Consider the following 23,801-nt stretch of genomic DNA (forward strand, 5'->3'; position numbering starts at 1 on the left):
AAAATACATTAGATGCTAGCATACAAGCTCAATACCTTTTTGCTGTAGCCTTGACGTTTCTGCCTGGCTCCAACAGAATAAAGTGCAGGAATAAGGTCCACAGGACAATCAGCAAAATATTCACAACAGGTCACAGGGGATTCGTGTATACTCAAGGGGTAGGGATTTTCAAATATAGGGTATCTTCAACAATAGAAAAAAAGGGAAAATGTTTATGAGGTGAATAAATTAATCACATTAACCTATGATGACTAGATTTATATCGCCACCACCCCCCGGGCGCACGCGCGTGCACACGCACACACACACACACAAATTTGGAATGAAAAAAGAAATCAAAATAAAGTCTGTGTAATTTAAAGTTAGCATCTTTTGTTAAGTCCACATGACTTAAGGTATAAAGGTTAATATGTACTTAACATTTTAGAATGTTTTTAATCTGTAAAATTTTGGAAATCTATTAAGTCTATCAGAGATTGAATAGTTTTAATTTATTTAATACCTAAAAAAAGATGAGCACTTTTGTAACAAAAGATGCTCAACTATAACAGCAAACAGTAAGGCTACCGTCACTGTGACCCACCACGTGCCTGACACGGAATGAAGTCAGTCTTAGACTTGTCTTTATCTGATTTACTCTTCACAGCGCACCTATGGCTCGGACATTTGTAACTGAAGAACTGAGGCATAAAGAGAGTAACATGCTAAAGGCATGTGAGTCAGAAAGTGGTAGACCCTGAATTTAAACTTATTTGGTTAGCCATGCAGCTGTATCATTCTCAGTAGGTGCTTTTTTGTTTTGTTTTTAGTTTTTATTTCATTGGGGTTCTTACAGCTCTTTTCACAACCCCTACATATATCCATTGTGCCCAACGCATTATATCCAACACATCTGTACATCAGCAACAGTTCTTATCCTTACTTCAATAGAAGCAATACACATTTCAATCTTTTTTGCCTCCCTTAATAAATGTAGTATCTATCCCAAAATGTAATTGGAAACTGTGTCTCTCTTTAAACACCTTAAATTATTTCCAGATACTTCTCTTCTGGCTTTCAATTCCTCAGAATCAGAGAAGTTACTTCAACCTAACAGGAAAACTAGGAATTGGTTGTAAAAAGATCTTAAAAGTTTCAAGCGATTAACCTGTGAAAACTAGATATTGTCTGCAACTGATTCAATGATTAAAAAAAAAAAGATAGGAATTTCAGAAAAAAATATTTACTGACTATAAAATAGAACCCAATTTTACCACACATATAAAAACACATACGAGTAGAAGACAAACAAAACCGTGCATAAGTAAAATCACAGGCAGCTTTTCTCCCCTCACAATGCAGGCATCTCCGGGCCATTAGTAAAATCAGGCCACTACTACTGTACATGCAATTGCTATTTTTGCGACATGAAATGATGGCATCATGGGCTACTTGGGTAGCATTTTCTATGACTTAAATATATCTTAGTATAGATCATATGCAAAAAGTCTCATTTATTAAAAATATGTATATATGCAATGGGTGGTGGAAGGAGGGGGGCTGTAATAGTTAGAATGTAAATTATTCCAGGACTGTCAGGTGGAAAGAAGAAATTGTGTTTTCAAATTTCCTTAGGACACAATGGTCTTGTTATTGAAAAAAAAAAAAGAAAAGAAAGTTGAAATGGATGGTCCCAAGGACCAGGAAAGTATATTTTGGATATGCTGATCTTGTCTGTCCCATGATCTTCAAATTTTAGGCAAATCATGTGACATTTCAAAAACATAACAAAGTTGCCATGCAAAAGGTAAATTTGTATATTCCATGCAAAAGGTAAATTTGTATATTCCACCAGAAAAGTCAGCAGACCACTTGAAAAGTGGTCCTACCATGAAAAGACGTCAATATTATAGATCTGACTGTAGAGTTTTTAAAGGCAGGAAACAGCCAATCCCCCCACCGCGTCTTCCTTTTTTCTTACTATATACTGATAGAGCTGCTTGATGAATTTTCTTTCTTACCCATTCTGTGCAAGGTCTATCAGCACTAAATCCTTTTCTAGAAGAACCACCACAGCATATGGCTCCTGAAAATCTGAAACAGGAAACAGTGCATGGATGTAGCTTTAGATAAGTAATAACACAGCAAATGAGACAATAAGCATCTCTTGCCCGGTTTTTATCTGGCTTGCTTTAACATTCTGTTCCTACGATCACTTCTTATGATTTAAGGCTAGCCTGTCTCACATGAGGGAAATCTATCCAACAACTCGTTCAAGTAAGTTTGATTTTGTACGATGAATAAGATAAAAATTTGTCGTAATTTCTAGAGTACTTTTCCATGGAAAGACATACCAACAGAACCCAAATTTAAATCTTAAGATCCTTAGGAATAATTGTCATTCTTGGCACTCAAAGGAATCTAACAGAGTTCCACTACAATAGCACAGTATCTTCGATATGTTATATCAGCCTGCTACTAATGATCCAGGACACTGCACCTTTCTTCCTCAATGAACTAGAAGTAAAAAAAATACAACTTCTAATTCTTCTTGGAATCATATATGCTAGTAGTATACAGAATTTTAAATATTTCTTTATATGAATAACTTTGTTTGTCCTTGAAAGAATTACTAAGAACAAGCAATCTTAAAAAGATAAAGCCTATTAAGCAAAGTTAATTTCCAAGATGCAATTTACCAAGTTAGGAAGGAGGCAAATCTCTTCTCCGAAGAATCAGCACAACAGGAAAACAACTTAGGGAACATAAAGGTCTTGGTTCTTAATAACAGCTATCTACAGAAAGCGAGCTTTAAAAGATGTTGTTTACCATTTGGGTATGGCGTTTCACAGAGCGTCAGAAAATCAACAATGGAGTAGTCCATTTCTAGCACGGCAGTACTCTTCCCATGCATAACTGTTAAACAAGGTCTTCTTCCGACGGTATCATATGACAACCCTCCTGAGAGAATGATGAAGGGCTCTCTGAAAACAGAGTACACAATCAGGTTGTTAAAAGGATAGTAGACACTAATTATTGCTGTTTCCTACTCTTTTCTTTAGCGAAATAACGCTTAGTATCAAGCATTGTTATGCAACATATAATTGAATCTGTGCATGTGGAATTTTTAATTGCATTCTTGACAATTACAGTGTAATGAAAGTAAACATTGACCACATTTGAATCTCACATATCTACCTTGGTCCCTAAACCTTTTCCTGCATGCCCTAGGTAAAGTTGTCAAAATTCTCTCTGTGTTTCTGCTTAAAGATCCCTTGAATGTGTCTCCTTTGCTTCCAATTCTAACCACAGGGTTCACAACAGAAATTCCAGGAGATCATAATGCACTAAATCTGAAAACAAACAAAAACTCAAAGCAACTGTCAATACTTCATTCTGACTTACAGGACAGAGTAGGACTGTTGCCTTCAACAACTGCTCCCCAGGGTTTCTGAGGTTGTAAATCTTGATGGAAGGGAAAGCCTCATCGTTCTCCTACAGAGTGGCTGGTAGGTTTAACTGCTGACACTGGGGTTAACAGTCCAATTCCTAATCCATCATGCCACAGGATGCCTTTTATGCAATAAGCCATCAATCATACTCAATGGGTGACTCTTGTATATGCATCCAGAATTGGACAAGTTTCAAGTTTCTCTTGAGAGAGTTGAGAAAATAAGCCTACAAATAATTTTCGGCAGGGCTAAATTCCCTCCTTGTAGTAAGTTACCCACGGGGCTACTCACTGCAGTTTCAGGAGCAGTTGGAACTCGCAAACTGCTCTGCACGGGTAAGAAGAACTTTCTGCTCCCATAAAAATTGACCACCTTGGAAATCCAAAGGGCAGTTCTAACTCTATCATGTAGGGTCACTATGAACAGAAATGACTCCATGGGCTTGGCTTTTAATTCCTTCCCTGAGCCTCAAACCAGTGCTCCAGTCTTATAGCAGCTACTAGTTGATGTCAGCATGGTCCTTCTAATGAGTTCTACAACTCTGCTGTCAGTCTAATGAAGCTACTTGGTGTCTCCTTATGACAAAGAGGGCAAACCCACTGCTGTCTAGTCAATTCCATCTCCTAGCATCTCTTTATAGGATTTCTGAGACTGCGTACATTTTCATGGGGACAGCCAGCCTCATCCTTCTCCCACAGAGCAACCTGATGTCTGACTCACAATGCTCCCAAGAGCTCCTGGTATTACATCCAAATGATTTAGCTGGATCTACTTAAAATAAATCACCAAAGAAATGAAACACTTTATTGTGAACAATTACAGAAGTTTAGAGACGAACACACACTTTGTTATGTGAGTCGGGTGAAGGTTCACAGAGCAGATCACCAGTCTGACATTCAACAATGCATACACTCCTTGATTCACGTCATGCGCTGCAGTCTCTCACTGTACCCTCACTGATCCCACTCCCTGTGCTTCCCCGTGCCACACATCCTCCCTTACAACAATCCCAACTGCGTCCCGGGTCAGTGCTGCACTTTTCATCTCCTGTGGCCGATTATTCAGATATGGGGGAGGTTCAGCCCCAGCCCACTGAAGAGTCAGCACCAATTCACGATTTCTTAATTTAAAGGTCTTCCACAGTAATTGTTTGCCACTAAACGGATTTAGTTCCACCATTTTTCCATTTAAGTTTCAGTAACCAGAGTTTAAAATTTTATCCTGACTAGAACTAAGCCCACACATTTTTTTCTTCCAACCTGTCAGCAGCATACAGTGAATATTATGACTGCAGTCAGGAAAGTGTATTTAACTTTATCCTACTAAGTCTGAGACTCAATGAATAACTACAATCTATTGTCTTTCTTCTATAGGTTGATATACATGAAACCAGAGAGAGAGAGAGAGAGAGAGAGAGAGAGAGAGAGAGAGAGAGAGAGAGAGAGAGAGAAAGAAGGATCCACCAGGGAAGCGAAATGGGTCAAGCTTTCACACAGTGGCAGGTCTGAACCAAGAATTTCATATGTAGCATGAGGGGATGGGTTATCTCAATGTTCTCTAATTATTTACTTTGTTAGGTTCTAATATCCACTGCAGTGGTTATGCAGAACTCACAGGCAAAATTCATAATTAAAGAGTTGATTAAGGAAGCTAATAAAAATAACAGTGAGAAATGTTCAAGGGGTGATCTGTGTCTCAGGACATCCTACAAAGTTCTGCCTAGCATGCTAAAGGGAATAGCCCTCTGCTGTACCCCTCAACCCAAGGGCACTCAGCTGAGCTCCTGTGGGTCAGCACATGCAGTTCCCTGAATTAAGTCCCCAGAGGCACCCTACTCTGCAAGCCAGCCACCAGAACAAAAACACGCAATCGTAACTTGCTCTGTGGGTTGGGAAGTCCCATTACTCTGCTCCATGCTCTGGCTCCTGGATTTGCGGCTGCTTCTCTGATGTTATAGCTAGTCTTTGGACCCAGGAGATTCACTGAGCAGGTGACTCAGGACCAGAGGACATGCTCCTATCCTGGCTCTTGCTGTTGGTAAGGTTTGGGGCTTCCACTACCTACCATCCACAGCCTTCTGCAAGCCTACTGCTTCCCAGAGGGCTCATTTCATACACAGCAGATGAAACTCCAGGGCATCCCATGTGGAATCACTCACAGGTGAATCCCATCGGTATCTTCCCCCACCTTCTTAACAGACCCATGAAAAGACCAGGAAAAGATCATTTGACGGGAGTCAGAGTTTGGCTCAAAGAACTGCATCAAGTAATTCACTGCCCATGCAGGAGACTTCAAGTTTGTAGAAAAATGAAATTAAAAATAATGACATTTCTCCAAGAATTTTTGAAGCCTCCCCCTATATCCAGAATGAGCCAATAAATTTGTTTTCACTTATACCCAACTAAAAAACAAAAGCACTGCCACAAAAAAAAAAAAACAATACTGTAAGGGAACCATAAACAGAGAGATGCTGGGTTTCATGAGAAAATAAAATGTGCAAGAAGTACACACCGAGGGCAGAGAGGTAGGTGCAAAGTTTACAGTGTCATGTACGTAGATGAGAAGTGTCCTTGCGGGCAAGTCCTTTTCTATTCCATGGCCTTGTGAGTAAGTACGCAAGGTGGCTAACCCAAAGGTCAGTGATTTGAAATCTGGACGCACCCGGCTTTACTTGCTCTGTGAGCTCAGGAGTCACTACTCTGTCTCGTGTTCTGCTCCTGGCTCCGCTGTAGCCTAGATCAAGAACACTCAATGTGCAAGCATCTCTAGGTTCAAAGCACGCACTCCTCTCCTGGAGACGCCTCCTCCTGCTTCTCTGATGGCTCGTTTGATACCCAGCAGAATGGCAATCACAATCCGTTGGCATCTTTCCCCACCTTCTTCATCCAGACCCACCGAGAGAAGTTCGGTTGTTTGGTGGGAGAAACAAAGGCTACAGGTAGAAGAGCCACATGCAATAATGTACGTCATGGCCTCGGACCTTGCCAAAGTCCTCTAAGTAGGAAACGGTTTTCTTTACCGTTTACTGAAAGCGTGTCATTCCTGCCTTGCTGACAGTTGTCCTGACAGCACAAAGGTTATAGTAGGTGGCGTTACACTTCCTGACAACTTAGCTTGAACTGAACCGTGCTACTAATTGTATTCTCCACTGCCACACAGGCACATTGAAGAGATGCTCCCACAAACACTCACAAATGTCCAGGAAGAAGCAGTAACATGGCATTTTAGAGTACATGTCCATTTAATAACACACTGGAAAGAAAATGCAGAGTATGTATAAAACCCCTATATTTAATCGCTATTTCTGGAGATATACCAATGTACATCTGCTCCCATACTACCGCTCTTGCTTAAAAGAATGAAGGGCAGACTGCCATTACTTAGGCTTAGACATGAGACATATTCTCCAAAATGAGTGAAGCCAGTCTGTCACTTAAAGAAAACCACCATTGTTTGTGTAAATAATATTAACAACTGAAACAAGTTTACAATGGGTCAAAAGCGTAAAAACATTGTACGGTGTTAACCTAACTACATCTGCCATAATGAACCTTGGAATGTTCCTTGACAGCTAGGCTAGTCACATTGCTGGGCTGTGGTCAGAGGGGAGTTTCCAGAGGCTTAGTCCATGTGGGGTCCTGAAATGGATTTGGGGCTTCCACTGCCATCTGCAAACTTCTGCAAGCAAAAACCAAAGAGTTGTAATAAAGCTGTGGTAATAATTTCTTTTAGAAGAATATCAAACCCAAGGAGATGAGAGATTGAGGAGGTTCGAAATGCGTTAACTCTTCTGCTCTGTTTCCTCCCCCCCTCCCCTGTAGTACATTCCTCATGCCCCTGGCTTCTGTGATTTTCTGCAGTGTCACAGAAACTCACAAAACTATAAGAAAATGTCTCACATGGTTGTGGGTGTTGGTGCGTCCCAAATCCAAAGGTGAGGCACAAGTAAGTCAAATGCAGGATTCAGAGCCAGCAGCCAAAAATGTCCCAAGGACAAAGCAGGTCTTCTGGCTTTCACCAAAATGATGTCAGGAGACAGCAATGGCTTTGGTGGAGGTGTGGTTTTTGTTTTTGAGAAGACCCTCTGGCCAAGGCAACAAAGGGTAATGTCTTAAGTCACACCCTTTAGGATAGTCTAAAGATGCCCCAGGGAAACAAAAGGCATGACTTGGTTCATACCCTCTAATTAGAGTCTAAAATAAATCGGGTCTTAATCTCATCCTAAGCCGATCGAGGAGCCCACATTGGGCAGCAGATGGAAACCATCAGCTGCTCTGCAGGAAAACTCTTTCCACTCCAGTAGAGTTACCGTCTCCGACCCTCAGATGCAGTTCCTCCGTGTCCCGTAGGGTCGCTCTTCAGTCGGAATTGGCAGGATGGCACAATGGTTGGTTAGTTGGTTGGTTGGTTTGGTTTTGTTTTTTTTTTAATCCCGTCCATTAGTTTAGCAAGTCCAGTGGGGACCTCCAAGGTGGGCCTGTGGCTACGGGCACGGAGACTAGAATGATGAGACATCACATGAGGAGGAAGGTAGCTGGTTACATGACTACAACTCAAAGGTTTTGTTTTTTTAATTCATTCATTCTGGATGCAGATTCCACACCACAACTAAATAACTACTACCTGCCTATCATGAGGGTAACAAATGTACAAATGTGCTTTATACAAGTGATGTATGTATGGATTGTGATAAGAGTTCTATGAGCCCCCAATAAAATGATTAAAAAAGAATTTAAAAATCTATTAAAATACAGAAACACATCTGAAAATCCTGCCATACCCCAATATACTAGCTTTAAACACAATCTTCAAAAGTAAAACAATTCCACAATTTAACTGTTTAATAAAAAAGTTATTTTTAAAAGGTTATCTATGATAACATGTGACAGGCCACTCGTTATTTTTGTGAATTCACAAATATTATTTTATTGCTAATATGATGACATTAACAGAAATAATTTATCCAGATAAAAGTTGTTTAGGATTTTCAATAATTAAGACTTTTGTTAGGAGTCCTAACACCACAGTTTGAAGACTGTCAATAAAACACCTAAATATTAAGCAGACAGAAGAGAAAATATACAATGAGGGAGGGTTTTACTTTAATGAAGGTTGTAATAATTGGTTATTATCTTTATTAAGTTATAACTTTATTAGGCTACTATAATTACTGAATTGGTTTTAAGTTTATTGAAAGAAAATTTATTAAAACCATGAAAAGAAGTGAAATGCTCTTAATTGTAGTCTCTTAACTGTTAATGCACGGAGAAAAGTTTTTAGGAAGGCCTACTGATTTCTCTTTACATGGCCAAACTTCAGCATTTTCCTTAACCATTTGCAAATTCAGGTCTTTAACCTGGAACCTCATTTGCATAATTGGTACAACAGAAAGAATCAAAAAATTTTAAATGAAAACTTACTCAAACCCACTGTGATCAAATATATTATGAATCAAAGCAATCCTCTAGAGCAGTGGTTCTCAATCACTTTACCTTGACCCTTTAATACAGTTCCTCATGTTGTGGTGACCTTCTAACAATAAAATTATTGCTATTTCATCATTGTAATTTTGCTACTGTTATGAATCGGGAGACCCCTGTGAAAGGGTCGATCACCTCCCAAAGGGGTCGTGACCCACAGGTTGAGAAGCATTGCTCTATAGGGTTTCTGAATCTTTGTAAATCTTTGAAGGAGCACATAGCCTCTCTTTCTCTTGTGAAGCACTTAGTGGGTTTGAACCACAGACCTTGTAGTTAAGTGGTTAGCAGTCCAACACGTTCCCAACAGCACTTACCCAAGTAGGTACCTTATAGCACACCCTTATGAACTCCAAAGTCCTCTCTTAATTGGAAAGGGACAGAGCACCTTTTACTTCCGCGGAGAGATAACCTTGGTAACTAAGGCTGTGAACTGGGGCTCCTGTAATTGTAGAATTAGGGGTCTCTCTTCCAGCCCTAAAAGTCATCACAGTCTTCTCTTCTGTGCTTTGCAGAATGGAGCATCAAAGGAGCATTGGATTAGAATAGAGAGCAAAACTAGGAATGAAGTCTCAGCATGAGAATTCAAGGAGTCAATGGGCATTGAGACACAGTTCAATAGGCCTTCTTAAGTCATACAAATTTCACACACAAAAATACGCTTTTAGTTTCGGCTGGTGTTAAAATCTCACGTCCAGTTTGCTGGGATGGATGAGATTTCAAAGGACACCCACTACCACGGAGCCCATTCAGACTGGCAACAACTTACAGGGCAGGGTGGAACTGCCCAGGCGTTTGCAACACTGTGACTCTTATGAAAGTGAAAAGACCCCATCTTTCTCCCTCAGAACGGCTGGTGGTTTTGAACAGCTGACCTTGTGCTTAGCAGCCCAACACATAACCATGATGCCACCAGGGCACATGTTTCAAAGGGTACAAGTACTGTCAATATCAGTACAACATCCCGGGTTCTTTCTAGAAGCAATACAAATAAGAGAACACAACTGTGCAGCTGATAAGCACTCTTTCCAAAAGAAATCTGAAAGTAGTCTTTTCCATGTAAAATTAGCATGGGTGATGAGTGACAGGATAGGTAACGTCTGCACTGGTATAAGTATGATTGGAAGCTTACCTACAAGCATGACTGAAGCCTTCAAAATCGTGTACTGTGGGCAGGTCTTACATATAGTTGATCCCTGCCCTTTAGAAACGCACAATGGAAAACTTACACTGCCATCTGCAACCTTCTGCAAGCAAAAACCAAAGAGTTGTAATAAAGCTGTGGTAATAATTTCTTTTAGAAGAACATCAAACCCAAGGAGATGAGAGATTGAGGAGGTTTGAAATACGTTAACTCTTCTGCTCCGTTTCCTCCACCCCTCCCCTGTAGTACATTCCTCATGCCCCTGGCTTCTGTGATTTTCTGCAGTGTCACAGAAACTCACAAAACTATAAGAAAATGTCTCACATGGTTGTGGGTGTTGGTGCGTCCCAAATCCAAAGGTGAGGCACAAGTAAGTCAAATGCAGGATTCAGAGCCAGCAGCCAAAAATGTCCCAAGGACAAAGCAGGTCTTCTGGCTTTCACCAAAATGATGTCAGGAGACAGCAATGGCTTTGGTGGAGGTGTGGTTTTTGTTTTTGAGAAGACCCTCTGGCCAAGGCAACAAAGGGTGATGTCTTAAGTCACACCCTTTAGGATAGTAAAATGAGCCATCACTAAGATGATGAGTCTGTGTGCAGCTCCTTGGGTGCAGGGAGAAAAATGTGGACTAGGATGAACAATTACGGGAAATCTACCCTCAGATTAATCTGACACTCGGTAATGCTTGAACAGGAGAACCAAGTTGGCTGGTGACAGTGGCAGGATGTTAAAAGAAGAACTAGTAGACAAGTAGCGGTTGGGATGTGATGGGTGAATAAACAGGAAGCAGAATGATCAGGGATATTTTAATAGTCCAACACATATGTAAAACGATTTTTGAAACAACTACATGTGAAATGGAACTGTCTCTTCTTAGGAGTAACATTGTTTTAAAAGTATGCTACAAAAGTTTTAATTCTTTTTGAAATTTTAAGATGGAAGAATTGTTATGAGTAAATACCTAATTTTTCCAAATGTATCAGATAATTGCTGGATAAATCCACTGCCAACTGTAACCCCTGAGAACTCTATTGGCCTATTGGGTCACATATCCAGACTGTACACTGTAAGAGCAGTAGTTCGAAATCACCGGCTGCTCCACAGGGATAAACTGGAGCTCTCTGCTCCAGGAGGGACTTATAGCCAGGGAAGCCCTAGGGAGTGGTTTCACTCTGCCCCTTTGGGCTCCTACGAGTTTCTCGAGAGTGGGGCATACACAAGCATTTGGATATGCTCCGGTCCTTGACAACAAATAAATGATTTGCTGGACAACTAATAAAAGACAAAATTATAAAGTTTCTATAAAGCATGGCTATTTTGAATGAAGATACAAAATAAATTTAAGCTCATCTTCTATTATATTATAGCAGGTTGCCTCTCTAGTAAGAGCAGTTAATTTAGGACTTCCCCAGATGCTCAATGGCTTAAGCACTGACCTGGTAAGCAAAGAGTTTAAAGCCCTCAGCTGCCCCTTGGGAGAAACGAGGATGACTATTTCTATAAAGATATATGCTCTCAGACACTCTATGGAGCAGTTCTACTCTGCATAGGGTCCCTGAGGAGGAATGAACTTCATGGCAGTGGGTTTTGGCTGGTTAGAGTCTTTGAACTTATTTTTCTAAAGTACAAGTATTAATTTTTAAGGCAGTGAGTTATTAAGAAGAAAAATCATCCCATAGTGATTAAATGATTGGTAAGCTGGGTACTTTGGCCTCAAGTCTTTAGTGGTGCAGTTAACAGTCTGTCCTATAGGGCTGTTATGAGTCGGAATCAACTCGATGGCTCAGAAACAAGAAAACACATTTGGTGGAAGACGGGTACCACATGAAGCCCACCAAGGAACCAAGTAAGCAAGCAAATTCACTGCCATCCAGTCGGTGATCACAGTGACTCTATATGGCAGAGAAGGGCTGCCCTGTGGGTTTCCAAGATTGTAACTGTGTAGGGGAATAGATAGCCTCATTTTCTCCAATGGAGCAGCTGGTGAGTTCCAACGGCTGACTTTGCTGAAACTAGACAAGGATCTCAAAGTTGTCAGGGAACAACAGCCTTCCCCTAGAGCCAGTGCCCTGAACACGCCCTTCTAGCCTCCTCATCTGACTCGCTCACTGACACTGAGTCCAGATCAACCCTATAGGGCAGGGACAACTGCCTCTGAGTTCCCAGACTGTAACTCTTCCTGGAGTAGAAAGACCTTTCTCCCACTGGCCTCCTGAATTGTGAGAAAATAAATCTCTTTTCTTTTAAAGTCACCCACTTGGGGTCATTCTGTTATGGCAACACTACCTAAATAAGACCACTCACAAAACCCCTTTTTCAGCTTTAAAAGTTCCACAGTGGAAATCTCCCCTACAGAAATAACTCACCTCTGTGCATAATGATTAGGCACTGGGCTGCTAACTGAAAGGTCGGCAGTTGGAAACAGCCAGTCACTCCAAGGGAGAAAGACAAGACTTTCCACTCCACAGAGTTACAGTGTTAGAAACCCACAGGGGCAGTTCTATCGTGTCCTATAGTCACTATGAGTCATGTCATCAATTTCATGGCAGGGAGTTTGCTTGTTATATACGGTTGTCTACAGAATCAAAAGATAGTATATTCACTGCTATTCTGTGGATCTCTACATCAAAATGCTTAAATGCTTAACAAAGGGAAGAATGGCTAAGTAAATTATACAGCTCTAGAAACCAATTACTGAAGCTTGATAAAGACTAGCAATTCCCATGCTATGTAGAAAAACATACCAGGCTGAGTATGGTTGATGATTATAAATTAAGTAAAAACAAATAAGCACCAGAGAAAAAGACTTAGAGAAAAATCTATAAATGAAAAACATCATTTTAGAATGGTGAAATGACAGCTGATATGCTTCTAGGATTTTATTTAAAGCCATAATTAATCAAAGAACAACTTAAATATTTCCAAAAACACAATAGTTATTGTTTTTGTTAGCTGTTTTGAGTTGATTCCAATGCAGGGCAACACTGCAGAGAGTGAAACAGTAATTGATGGTTAAAAATGAGCCAATATACTAATTGTGACTAATGACGTCCTTTACAAGACGCATTTTGTGCCTGGATGCCACGCCAATAGCTCATCAATTGTTAAGTGTCATCTCCATCCTTGATCGCTAAGCTTGGTCTTTTTAAAACACAGCTCAAGCTTGACGAGGAACTTTCTTCTTTCTCGTTCAAGAGCATCTTACAAATTAAGTGTGGTTCTTAGGATGATTCAGTGTGTGCGCTGTCACAACAGCAGGGGCAAAGCCCCGCGTCATTCAGTTCCTTGGACTTCATTGCAGCCCTTAACCAGCGGCCTTTCCCCCCAAACACAAGGTGAGCACATGCTGTTTGTTGGGAAACCGGCACTGTGCTAGATGTGCCCCAGGCAGGGTTGCCACAAGGCTTCCCCTTGTTTTTGGTTTTGTTAAAGGCAGTGCAGTAAAGGAACAGCACAGTAAAAGGAGGCACGCCGATGCTCTAGGTCCATCACCAGGCACGCTCGGCTCTGCTCCCCATAATTATTCCTTTGTCGTTTTCAGCATATCCAATTCCAAAGGCTTTCTTTTCTGCCTTTAATCATGAGGCATCACTAACCCAACATTTTGTGTCTTATTCTTCCTAATGACACATAATTGCTACTTGCATGGACTGCGGAATTCACCAAATACGTGTTCTGAAGCAGTATTTCCTATTGGAAATTCACTTGATTCTTTTTCTTTTATGCGTCTACTCCCTGGCTTGTGTGGGAAATGAAGCTAATAGAGCACTACCACAAAGAACGATTTCTTATCCTATGAACCTCCTGCCTGGCCTTCTGTTAGCACTGCAGTCCATCCTGAAGTAGCACGGAACAGTACTTACCGTGCCTCGGTAACAATCATTACCCTGGCTTTTCTAATGTTCTGCCTAACCAGCATCTTCTGGTAGTCCTGCTCAGGTCTTTACCTGGGTGTCTTTCCAGATAAAATGCCAGAGCCTACAGCCTTCTCTCTAAGCATTCTGGGCCAGCAAGATAATTTTTCCTGTGCTTGTTTTGCTTATAATCAAACAAGACAACCTCCATATCTTATTAAAAAAAGCAAAACAAAGAAAACCCTTGCTGCTATCAAGCCAATGCTGACTCATAGTGAGCCCAGCGGGTTTCCAAGACTGTAACTGGATGGGAGGAGACGCCCCAGTCCTTCTCCCTCAGAGCTGCTGCTGATCTTGAACTGATAACCATGGTGATTGCAGTCCAATGTGTAACCACTACATCACGGGAGCTCTGTTATTAATTCAGGTTAATTAAATACAAAATAAGGGTTCAATATGTATATCTCAACTTTAAAAAGTTACATAAATCTTACTAATATATTAAAATTGACGTGTATACTTCATAAAATATGTGAGTACATAAAGTCAATCTTAACTTAGCAATAATAAACTGAAAACTAATACAGAGGAGAGCTTGAAAATAGAGAGAAGAGAATAGAAATCTTAGCAATTAAAATTGGTAAAAAGCTATGGACAAAATTCATTCTTGGGCGTGTACATAAATAGCTAGCTACTAAGTGGATAATTCTAATGTCAGAATATAGAGTTATCTACTAGTGGTCAGTGTTTTAGTCATGTGGATTTACAACATTGGCAATAATACTCCTAATCCTGCCCCTCACCAAAAAAGATTAGGGGAAAAAAAACAGACATTATTCTGACGTCACACTACATGCATGGTTACCTCATTCTATGAGTTAGCCTGGCTTACTGTATCTGAACATCTGTTGTGTGTAGACAGTCTCCAAGTTTCACAGACTGTAGAGATAGCCATCACCATCGTGGTGAAGAAATGCAAGTTAAATGTTATCTTGTTGTTAGGAGCTTTTGAGTTGGTTCTGACTCACAGCAACTCGCTGGACGAGAGAATGAAATGCTGCCCAATTCTGCGCTAAGCTCACAACCATTCTTGCTGCCACCATGCCAGTCCATCTGATTGGGGACCTTGCTCTTTTTCGCTGGCCCTCCATTATACTAATCATTCACTCTGTCCTTCTCCAGATACGAAGTCCCACCACCCTTGCCTCTAAGGAACATTCTGACTGTACTTCTTCCAAGACAGATTGCATCACTCATTGGCAGTCCATGGGACTTTCAACAGTCTTCAGCAGCACCATGTGATAGGTAGGTTTATTGTGCCAACCTGGCCAACAGGAATATGTGGGATAAATAAGGTCTTTGATTGGAGGGCAAAGAGATATATGGCTCGGCAAGCCCCGCCTCTCTCTTTCTTGCTCTCTGGTGATCGGACCAGAGAGCAGCTGCTAGTTCTCTGCCTCAACTTGTGAGCTACACTACCTGTGGGATTGCCAACCCATAGATTGTGTCGTTAGAGCTTGAGGTTCCTTCAAGACCTGCTCCGTGTATGACGCTTGAGCTTGGGACGGTTGGATCCTGTCGTCTGGCTGACTGTTAGTGACCTGCCCTACTGTTTGGGGCCTGTAGCTGGACTGCCTGTATTGCTCTACTGAGGATTCAGCTGTCTGCTTCCTAGACTTTGGACCCAGTGGCCCTCATGAGTTGAAGGGCTCCCAGTATATTAACTGTTCCATGGGTGTGAGTTGAAGTGAGCCCTCTGTACTTCTGTGTGGACGAATTAGCTGCTTTATTCCTTCATGCTGTATATGTCTACACATATATACATAGTCAAAGGTATCCTGGTTTTGTTTCTCTAGAAAATCCTGTCTAACACAGACCATGATTCAAATGCATCAATTCTTCTGCGGACTTCCTTATCCAATGTCCAACTTCCATAGGAATATGATACTAAGATGTAAATGCTATCTATCTTAATATCAATAAAGTTAATAGTAATGTAAGGTTGAAACTTTTCAAACAACAAGGTAAAAATAACATGAAAACAGAGGGAAGGTCATCTGATGAGGCATTTCAAATGTTAAGCACCTGTTGACTCAAAGAGCTCTTCTCCCATTGTTATTGTTGTTAGGTGCCCTTGAGTGAGTTCCAAGGCATAGAGACCCTAAATACAACAGAATGAATTACCACCCAGTCCTGCGCCATCCTAGTAACTTGTCCCATTAAGTATACTTAAATACATATCTGCCCATGAACGAGTTTTTCTTGAACAACGTATGAGACCCAGTGACATGACAAGGGACATCCTCCCATCCGAATCTACACCTGAAGTTAGAATGAATTTTGAAATCTCAGGAGCTCTATAAGGTTCCCTACTCCTGAGGAACTAGGGTTATTTGCATCAAGTTATCTAACTTCTTGGGGGGGTGGGGGAGGGGGCTAACAACAAAGGCACAGACAGATCTCCTAATTTTAAGTCCGCATTAGTCTCATCAGTTATACTGAGTATGAGAGTATTAAATTGAAGAATGGTCTAATTGACTAGCAAACTTTAAAATATCATGGGGACCATTTCAAACCACTATAATAAAGCAAGTATCACCAAAACAATGAGTCACATCATTTTTTGTTTCCCAGGGCATATACAAGTTGCATTTGCAGTGCACTGTGGTCGACCCAAGGAGCCAGGTGGCACTGTGGTTGTGTGCTAGGCTGCTGACTGCAAGGTCAGCAGTTTGAACTGCTGGAGAAAGATGAGGCTTTAGGTTCCCATGCACATGTACAGCCTTGGTAATCCACAGAGGCAGTTCTACTCGGCTCTATAAGGTGGCTCTTTCGTAGTGCACCAAGAACACAAGCCAGCAGCAGCAAGAGGCCAGCGTGCTTGCAGCAATCATTGTTAAGGAGTGATCTAGCGGTGAGAAGGGGGAGCTGTGTGTTTGGGAATGTGTCAATCTCTGTGGTTGGGGAAGGTGACTCTTGGCTGGTGACACAGACTTTTCCTATTTGGAGCCAGGCCAGGCCCTGGAAGCTGAGAGGGGAACTCAGGGATGACAGGATGGTGAGCGCTACTGAAACAGACTTTTAAATGTTTTCAGAAGCGGCTGGGGGTTTTGAACTACTGACCTTGAGGATAACAGCCCAACACATAAATACTCTGCCAACCACCAGGGGTCTCACATTTTCCTTCACGATACTCTTATAAGACTTGTGGGTGCAAGTGTGTACGACATGGACAACTGCCCACTGCCTTGTTTTGGTATGGTCAGCAGCTTGCCATTGCAGGGAATAACCTGTTTTGTGAAAGCAAAACAAGAGAGTAACTGTCCCCGTTATTTGTCAGAAGTTATCAGTGCTGCTCTGTGATGATGGGAGAGAGAGCTTTCAGAAAGTATGTTCTAAGTGCTTTTCAACTACTAATTAATCTGTCTTTATGACCATATAGGGCAGAAACCATTACTGGTCTTTTCACTTTCTGATGAAGCAACAGGCACGGAGAGGGACCTTGATGTCCCCAAGAGTCCACAGCTGAGCCAGGTGGCTGGGCTCCAGAGTCCACACTCTTAACCCCTCTGCTCACTGGCCAGAGCGCTCCATACCCTGCTTTTTCCAAGACACAACAGCACCAGAAGTCCCTAGCCACTTAACTTTTGGCTTTTTATTAAGAACTAGGCTAATAAAACTGCTACTCAATGTTATGTTAACTTTATTGTCACGCTTCCTTATATAAGGGAGAAGCTTGACTCTCCTGGCCTAATCTATTTTCAGTAAAAGCGACTTAGCACCTTAATTCCATTTTTCCCAGTGTTTACCTGTACCTCGGAGTTAACCTATGGGACCTTCATTAACAGGTAACTTTTTTACAGCCGAGCTTTACCACATAACCGTCTGTCTTATTTTATTCCTCACACTCAGCAACACTCAGTGAAGGGCAAGGCGGGCGAGGGGGGGAAGGGGGGCTCAAAGCCTTCTAGAAAGAAGGGTCAGAAGCTGAGTATTCCTTTTGGGCCCTGAGATCCCTGTGCACTGACTCTCCCTGATCCAAGAAACAGAAACCTGTGATACCAGAGGAGCAGCAGAAGCACCAAGAGCCAGAGCCAAGACAGATGTTTTGGGTTTCCCAGCCCACAAATCTAGTAAAGCCAAGTGCCCTTGGGAAAGAAGCGCTCCTGAAGAATGGGGTGCTTTCAGGCACTTAGTTGGGGGAACTAGGCTTGCTGGCCTAGGGAGCCAAAGCTGAGGGTCTTCAATCTGTCCTGCCCTCTGGACATTTATCATAAGTGCTGAAAGAGCTTTGTGACGCTGCCCAAGCACAGCAGAGGCCAAGAAGCTGCATGGCTGAGAGGCCAAGGATCAGCGGCGCTGTCTTGCTGAAGAACTGTGTCCTGAGAATTTCTGATGCTAAATTGTAGCCTGAAAAGTTCTCTAATAAACCCTATAATCCTAAGTATTGTCGGAGCGAGGTGAGGCCACTGCAATGAATTATCGAACCCAGCAGAGAGGGGCAGTGTGTGTCAGAATGGGTAAGGAAGGCTGAAGGATGGAGGCATGTCTGACCTCTGCCTGCCAGGAATCAGCCTCTGGCAGCTGAGGGTGACGATCCTTCCCGCTGTAGTCAGAGGAGGTCACATGCCATCCCGGAATATTTTAGACCTGCTTACTTTCAAGTGTGGAAAAGCAAGGATGTTACTTTGAGGACTAAGGTTAAAATACCAAGCCAGGGTATTTTTAATCACCTCAGCTACATGTGAATGTTGTATATAGGGATAGGGAAAACCAATAAAAAAAATCGATGGATTTGAACTATGGTATGAGCAAAGAATATTGAAAGTACCATGGCCTACCAAAAGAAAAACAAATCTGTCTTGGAAGAAGTCTGACTACAGCGCTCGCTAGAGGCAAGGGTAGCAAGGGCTTCATCTCACATATTTTGGACACACTGCCGGGGGAGACCGGTCCTTGAAGAAAGGCATCCTCTTTGGTAAAGCAGAGGGGCAGTGAAAAAGAGGAAAGCCCTCGATGAGACGGACTGGCACAGTTGCTGCCACATGGGCTCAAGCACAGGAACTGTGAGGATGGACCCAGGACTGAGCAGTGGTCCTTTCTGTAGGACGTAGGGTCACTATGAGTCAGAACCCACTGTGGACACCTAACAAATCAAAAACAGTGTAAACGGTGAAGTACTGGTTTACTAGTCTTGCACGTCAAACCTACCCAGAGGCACCAGAGAAGACCGCCCTGAGAGATGCTTCTAAAAGGCCATGGGCTCAAAACCCCTGCAGAGCAGCAGCTCTCCTCTGGCACCTGGGCTCGCCACCAGTCACACCTGGCTCCAGGGCAGACAGCGATCCATCTCCTAGGGTCCACTGAGTCTCTTGCTTGAACACAATGGACTCGTGGATCCCAGTGGTCTACTCAGATGATCACGGAAACGGATTACAATTTCAGTTATTCAGTTTTGTGCCTTTTCTCAAAGGGCTGGGTTGACAAAGAAAGGGAAGAGAAGAAATTAAAAAGGGAAGTGGGGTACTGCTGAAAACCACTCTGCCACTGGGTGCAAACGTTAGGGAGCATCTATGTCCTTTAAGCCTATGTAAAGCAGACTTCTGCACTTCCCTCTAAGTTCCTGCCTCAGAAAGTCTGGTGAAGGCTGGCAATTCGCATTTCTATCAAGTTCTGAGCTAATGCTGCTGAAATAGGGACCACATTGGAAAAAACACTGTACAACTACATCATTTCAAATCCACTCTTTAAAATAGTTATTCTAAGATTACTACAAACTTTTCTGAGAAAACAAGATAATAAATAACAGGAGTCTGGGTGGGAAAATTTCAAAGCAATCCAAGTATATTCATTCATGATATTTTGAAAGAGAACATACAATATGTACAAAATTATGTGCACACTACATAAATTGTAAAACCATATAGTTGTCATATCTAATTTATACAGTAGCACTGAACATCTTAAAATAAAGCTAACATGTGTCTCTTGCTATTAAACTATATTTATTTTCCTTAACTGACAAACTTTGATGAATACATATACTCCAAACCAAACTACATGAGTACACAGACCATTTTCAATATTTTTCTTCATTATTTAGTCCACAATCTTCACAAGTAAAGAAAGACTTTTGTTACTGAAGACTGATCTACCAAATGCATTACATTTGACAAGAGAAATACTTGAAACTTTCCAAGACAGGGAAACTACTATAAAGCTGAGAGAACACAGAATTATTTTATCCCACATTTACCAACTTCAGTTGTTTTGTTACACATGGAAAACATAAAATTTAGGATTTGGCTAGACTATTCTAAAATAAACTTAAAAAAACTACCATAAAATAGCCTTCCATGCCATCCAAGATGAGTACATACAATGAGTCTTGGCAGTGAAGTGAAAAACTTACCCAGATCTAGTCGTTTTGAACTCCACCTTCAGGATAGGTTTGCATGGTTCTGGCTTCTTTCCATCCTTTAACTGTTTCCCTAAAATACATGTCCTGCATTAAACTCTAAAATGCTACATTGTCTAAATTCTTATAATGATAGTATACAAAATGAAAGAGCAATTTAATGAAATCTACCATGCAACATTCCAAGTGATTTGAAAGACATACGAATTATAAACTATTTTTAAGATGATTAAACAGGACTACTGTTTCAGAGTCGGCACCAAAAAGCAAGTAAAACAAGTAACTTACTGGTACTGTTCATGTAAGAAAATTCTATTAAGATATATATATAGCTTCCCAGTGTTCTTAATTGCAAATAAGCAAAAACAGATTTCCTATCTGCTAAATGCATCCACGGTTTAAAACACTTGGATTTGAAAAAAGATTGAAACCACAATTTCACTCAAATGTAACAGCCTACATTTAAACCCTTTCTCAATAAATCCATTTATGTTTATTAATCTAAACTAAAAATCCACTAGCTGTGATGTCCAAAAGACTGTTAAACTTGTATCCATAAAAAGTCAGGAAATGATTTTGGAAGAGTATTTTGATTACTTTGTAAACTTCACTTTTGTTATCTATTTCTGATTATAGAAACTCACCCAAGAATCTCTATAGAAAACTTAGAAAAATATAAATATGTAAGTAAAAGATACTGCTGCGAGGATTGTAGATAATACAGGCACTGGTTTATTTCACACTGAACTTATTTAACTATCTGTGATCAGTGGATGACTGTAGACAAGTTCCCTCCATCATACACGTATCTGAGGCTCCTCAGAGGGCCTTCAAAAGAAAGGTTCAAATAAACTAGCATCTCCCCAGAGAATCTGTGGGGCCAGTTAAATGCAAGGCAGAGAAGTCAATTCAAAAGATATGTCAACTGTGTTTTGGAATGTACCCTTCCTCATTATTCTGTCGGGTTTTTTTTTCCCCCAGACAATTAGATTGTTCTCAAATGTTCTGCTATCTTAAATAACTTTGTGCTTCACACCTTCCTATATGTCAGATCAACTCACGCCACAGGTTTGCCAACTTGTCGGATAGCAAACATTTTTACTGTAAGGGAAAACATAAAGTAGAAATGGTTAAAAACAGACATAAAACCCATTGCCTGTATCAATTCTGGCTCACAGTGATTCTGTAAGACAGGGAAGAACTTCCCATTGGGGTGACAGAGACTTGAAGTCTCTATAGCAGCAGGCAGTTGGTGGGCTCAAACCCCAGGGCTCCTTTAGAATAGTTTTGTGCTACACACATGGCATTTTCACACGTCAGAAATACAACCACAGCAACTAACAACATAAAACCAAACTACATAATATGGGGTTTCTGCGGTTATAAATGTTTGGGGGCGCAGACAGCCTCATCTTTCTCCCAAAGTGTGACTGGCCGGGTTGAACCATTGACCTTGTGGCCAGCAGCCCAATGCTTACCCTGTAGTGTCCTAGAGTTCCAACAGCAACATTCACTTCTATTCTATTACACACTCTAGTTAGTGACCTTCTTTATCAATAGAAGCCCAGCATTGTAAAAGAAAAAGCTAATAGATATTCAACTACACAGCCAGTTGTCCAATCACAGAGGTTCCACGCCTGCCATTTCAACCAACCATAGCAGAGACTCTTTACAGAAAGAAAACGAAAGCAAGCAAGCAGTCAAAGCAAGCCCTCAAAGGCTGAGAATGAATGGAGGGCTGCTCACAGAGCACTTGCAGTGGATCGGGGATTTTAAGTAAGCAGAGCTGGTCTCCAGCTTATGGGAGGCTCTGTAAGTTTTTGCAAATACCATACCATTTATACCAAGGAATGTCTTCAGATCTTGGTATCCCAGGGAGATTGGGAACCAATGCTCCATGGAGACTGAGACATGACTGAATAAAAATTAAACATTTTATACAGCAAAAGTTATCATAGTCAATAGATACATTTGGAAAGCAACCAAGAGGGTTTAAAAGTTTGTGGGGGTTAGTGGAATGAAAAGATAATGGAATGGATATACATGGTTGCTAAGTGCCATCAAGCCGATTCTGATTCCTGGTGACAATATGTGCAACAGAACAAAATACCACCCTGTCCTGTGTCAACCTTACAATTATTTGAGCCTCATTGTTGCAGCCACTGGATCTATCCGTCTCCTGGGGGGCCTTAATGCTCCTCCATTTAACACTCACGATGTCCTTCTCCAGGGACCGATCTTCCTGATAACATGTGAAAAGTATGGGAAAGGAAGTCTTGTTATCCTGGACTCCATGCAGCATTCTGGCTGTACTTTTTCCAAACAGATCGGTTTGTTCTCTTGGTAGTCCATGGTACTTCCAACATTTTTTGCTAACACCACAATTCCAATGCATAGATTCTTCTTCGGTCTTCTTTATTCAATGTTCAACTTTCACATGCATAATAGGTCCTCAAAGTACCATCATTGCTTTTTAACACTCTAAAGAGGTCTTGTGCAGCAGATTTACCCAATGCAAAGTATCATTTGATCTCTTGAATGCTGCTTCCATGAGCATTAATTATGGATCCAAGCAAGAAGAAATCATTGACAGATTTTTTGATTTCTTGACATCTAGTTGTAATCCATACTGAGGGGGTGTCAAATGCTAGTGGGAAAATTCCACTATTCTACGTATGACCTTTCTTAAGCCCCTCATACATAGAACTGTTTGACCAGGTAATTCTTCTCCCCAGCATTTATTCTAGACAAAAAGAAGCACCAATTCCTATTAGATCTATAAAGGATGACAACTATAGCGCCTTACGTCGTGATCAAGAACTCAAACTGAAGTGAATACACATTACCTTGAAATGCTGGGAACAACTATTCACCATAAGAGCAACGTTAAAATTAAAGAAGTCAAGCCATCCGTACCAGAACCTAGGGTCCTTTGTAAGGGTGGTGGTGGTGATGGTTGTGGTGGAATGTGTGTGCGTGCACATGTTATAGGTGTGTTTAGTCCGTGAGTCAAAGATTTTTTTTGTGTACTTTAGTTTGAGATAAACTATATATGAAGGGGTTTTATAAAAAATATCTGTTCAACCCTCCAGGTTGTCATTAAGGTATTATAGACTAAGGAGATCAAGTTGCAATAAAAGTTATACAATTCTATTTTTTTAAAAACAATTACCAGGGGCGGGGGCAATGTTTGTCGGGGTGCTTGTGTGTGGATATATGTGACTTTAGAAACAAATAAATTGTGGAAGAACATTCAGAAGCTTTTTTTCCATGTAAGAAAACTCAGAAAATTCACTGCCATCAAGTTGATTCCTACTCACAATGACCCTGCCCTATTGGGCAGGGTAGAACTGCCCCTGTGTGCTTCCAAGACTGAAACTCTACAAAAGTAGAAAGCCTCCTCATATGTAAGAAAGCAGGTGCTTTGCGAGAAAAAGTTGCTAGTATGGGGGAGGGTGAGTGGAGTCTGGGCTGACTG

General features: G+C 41.2%; 1 protein-coding gene across 3 annotated transcripts in view; it reads right to left on the minus strand.

Moving 5' to 3' along the window:
- The window catches only part of STXBP5 (syntaxin binding protein 5), a 181,957-nt gene that overhangs the window by 63,292 nt on the left and 94,864 nt on the right, over positions 1-23,801 (minus strand). For all 3 annotated transcript variants that reach the window (XM_075554419.1, XM_075554420.1, XM_075554421.1), the window contains exons 9-12: positions 20,318-20,396; positions 2,809-2,963; positions 2,001-2,073; positions 36-183 (exon numbers count right to left, since the gene is read on the minus strand). In XM_075554419.1, the coding sequence (XP_075410534.1) occupies positions 36-183; positions 2,001-2,073; positions 2,809-2,963; positions 20,318-20,396 (455 nt within the window). The remainder of the gene's footprint in view (positions 1-35; positions 184-2,000; positions 2,074-2,808; positions 2,964-20,317; positions 20,397-23,801) is intronic.

Source organism: Tenrec ecaudatus, chromosome 7 (assembly GCF_050624435.1).
Source record: "Tenrec ecaudatus isolate mTenEca1 chromosome 7, mTenEca1.hap1, whole genome shotgun sequence".
Classification (NCBI taxonomy): Eukaryota; Metazoa; Chordata; class Mammalia; order Afrosoricida; family Tenrecidae; genus Tenrec; species Tenrec ecaudatus.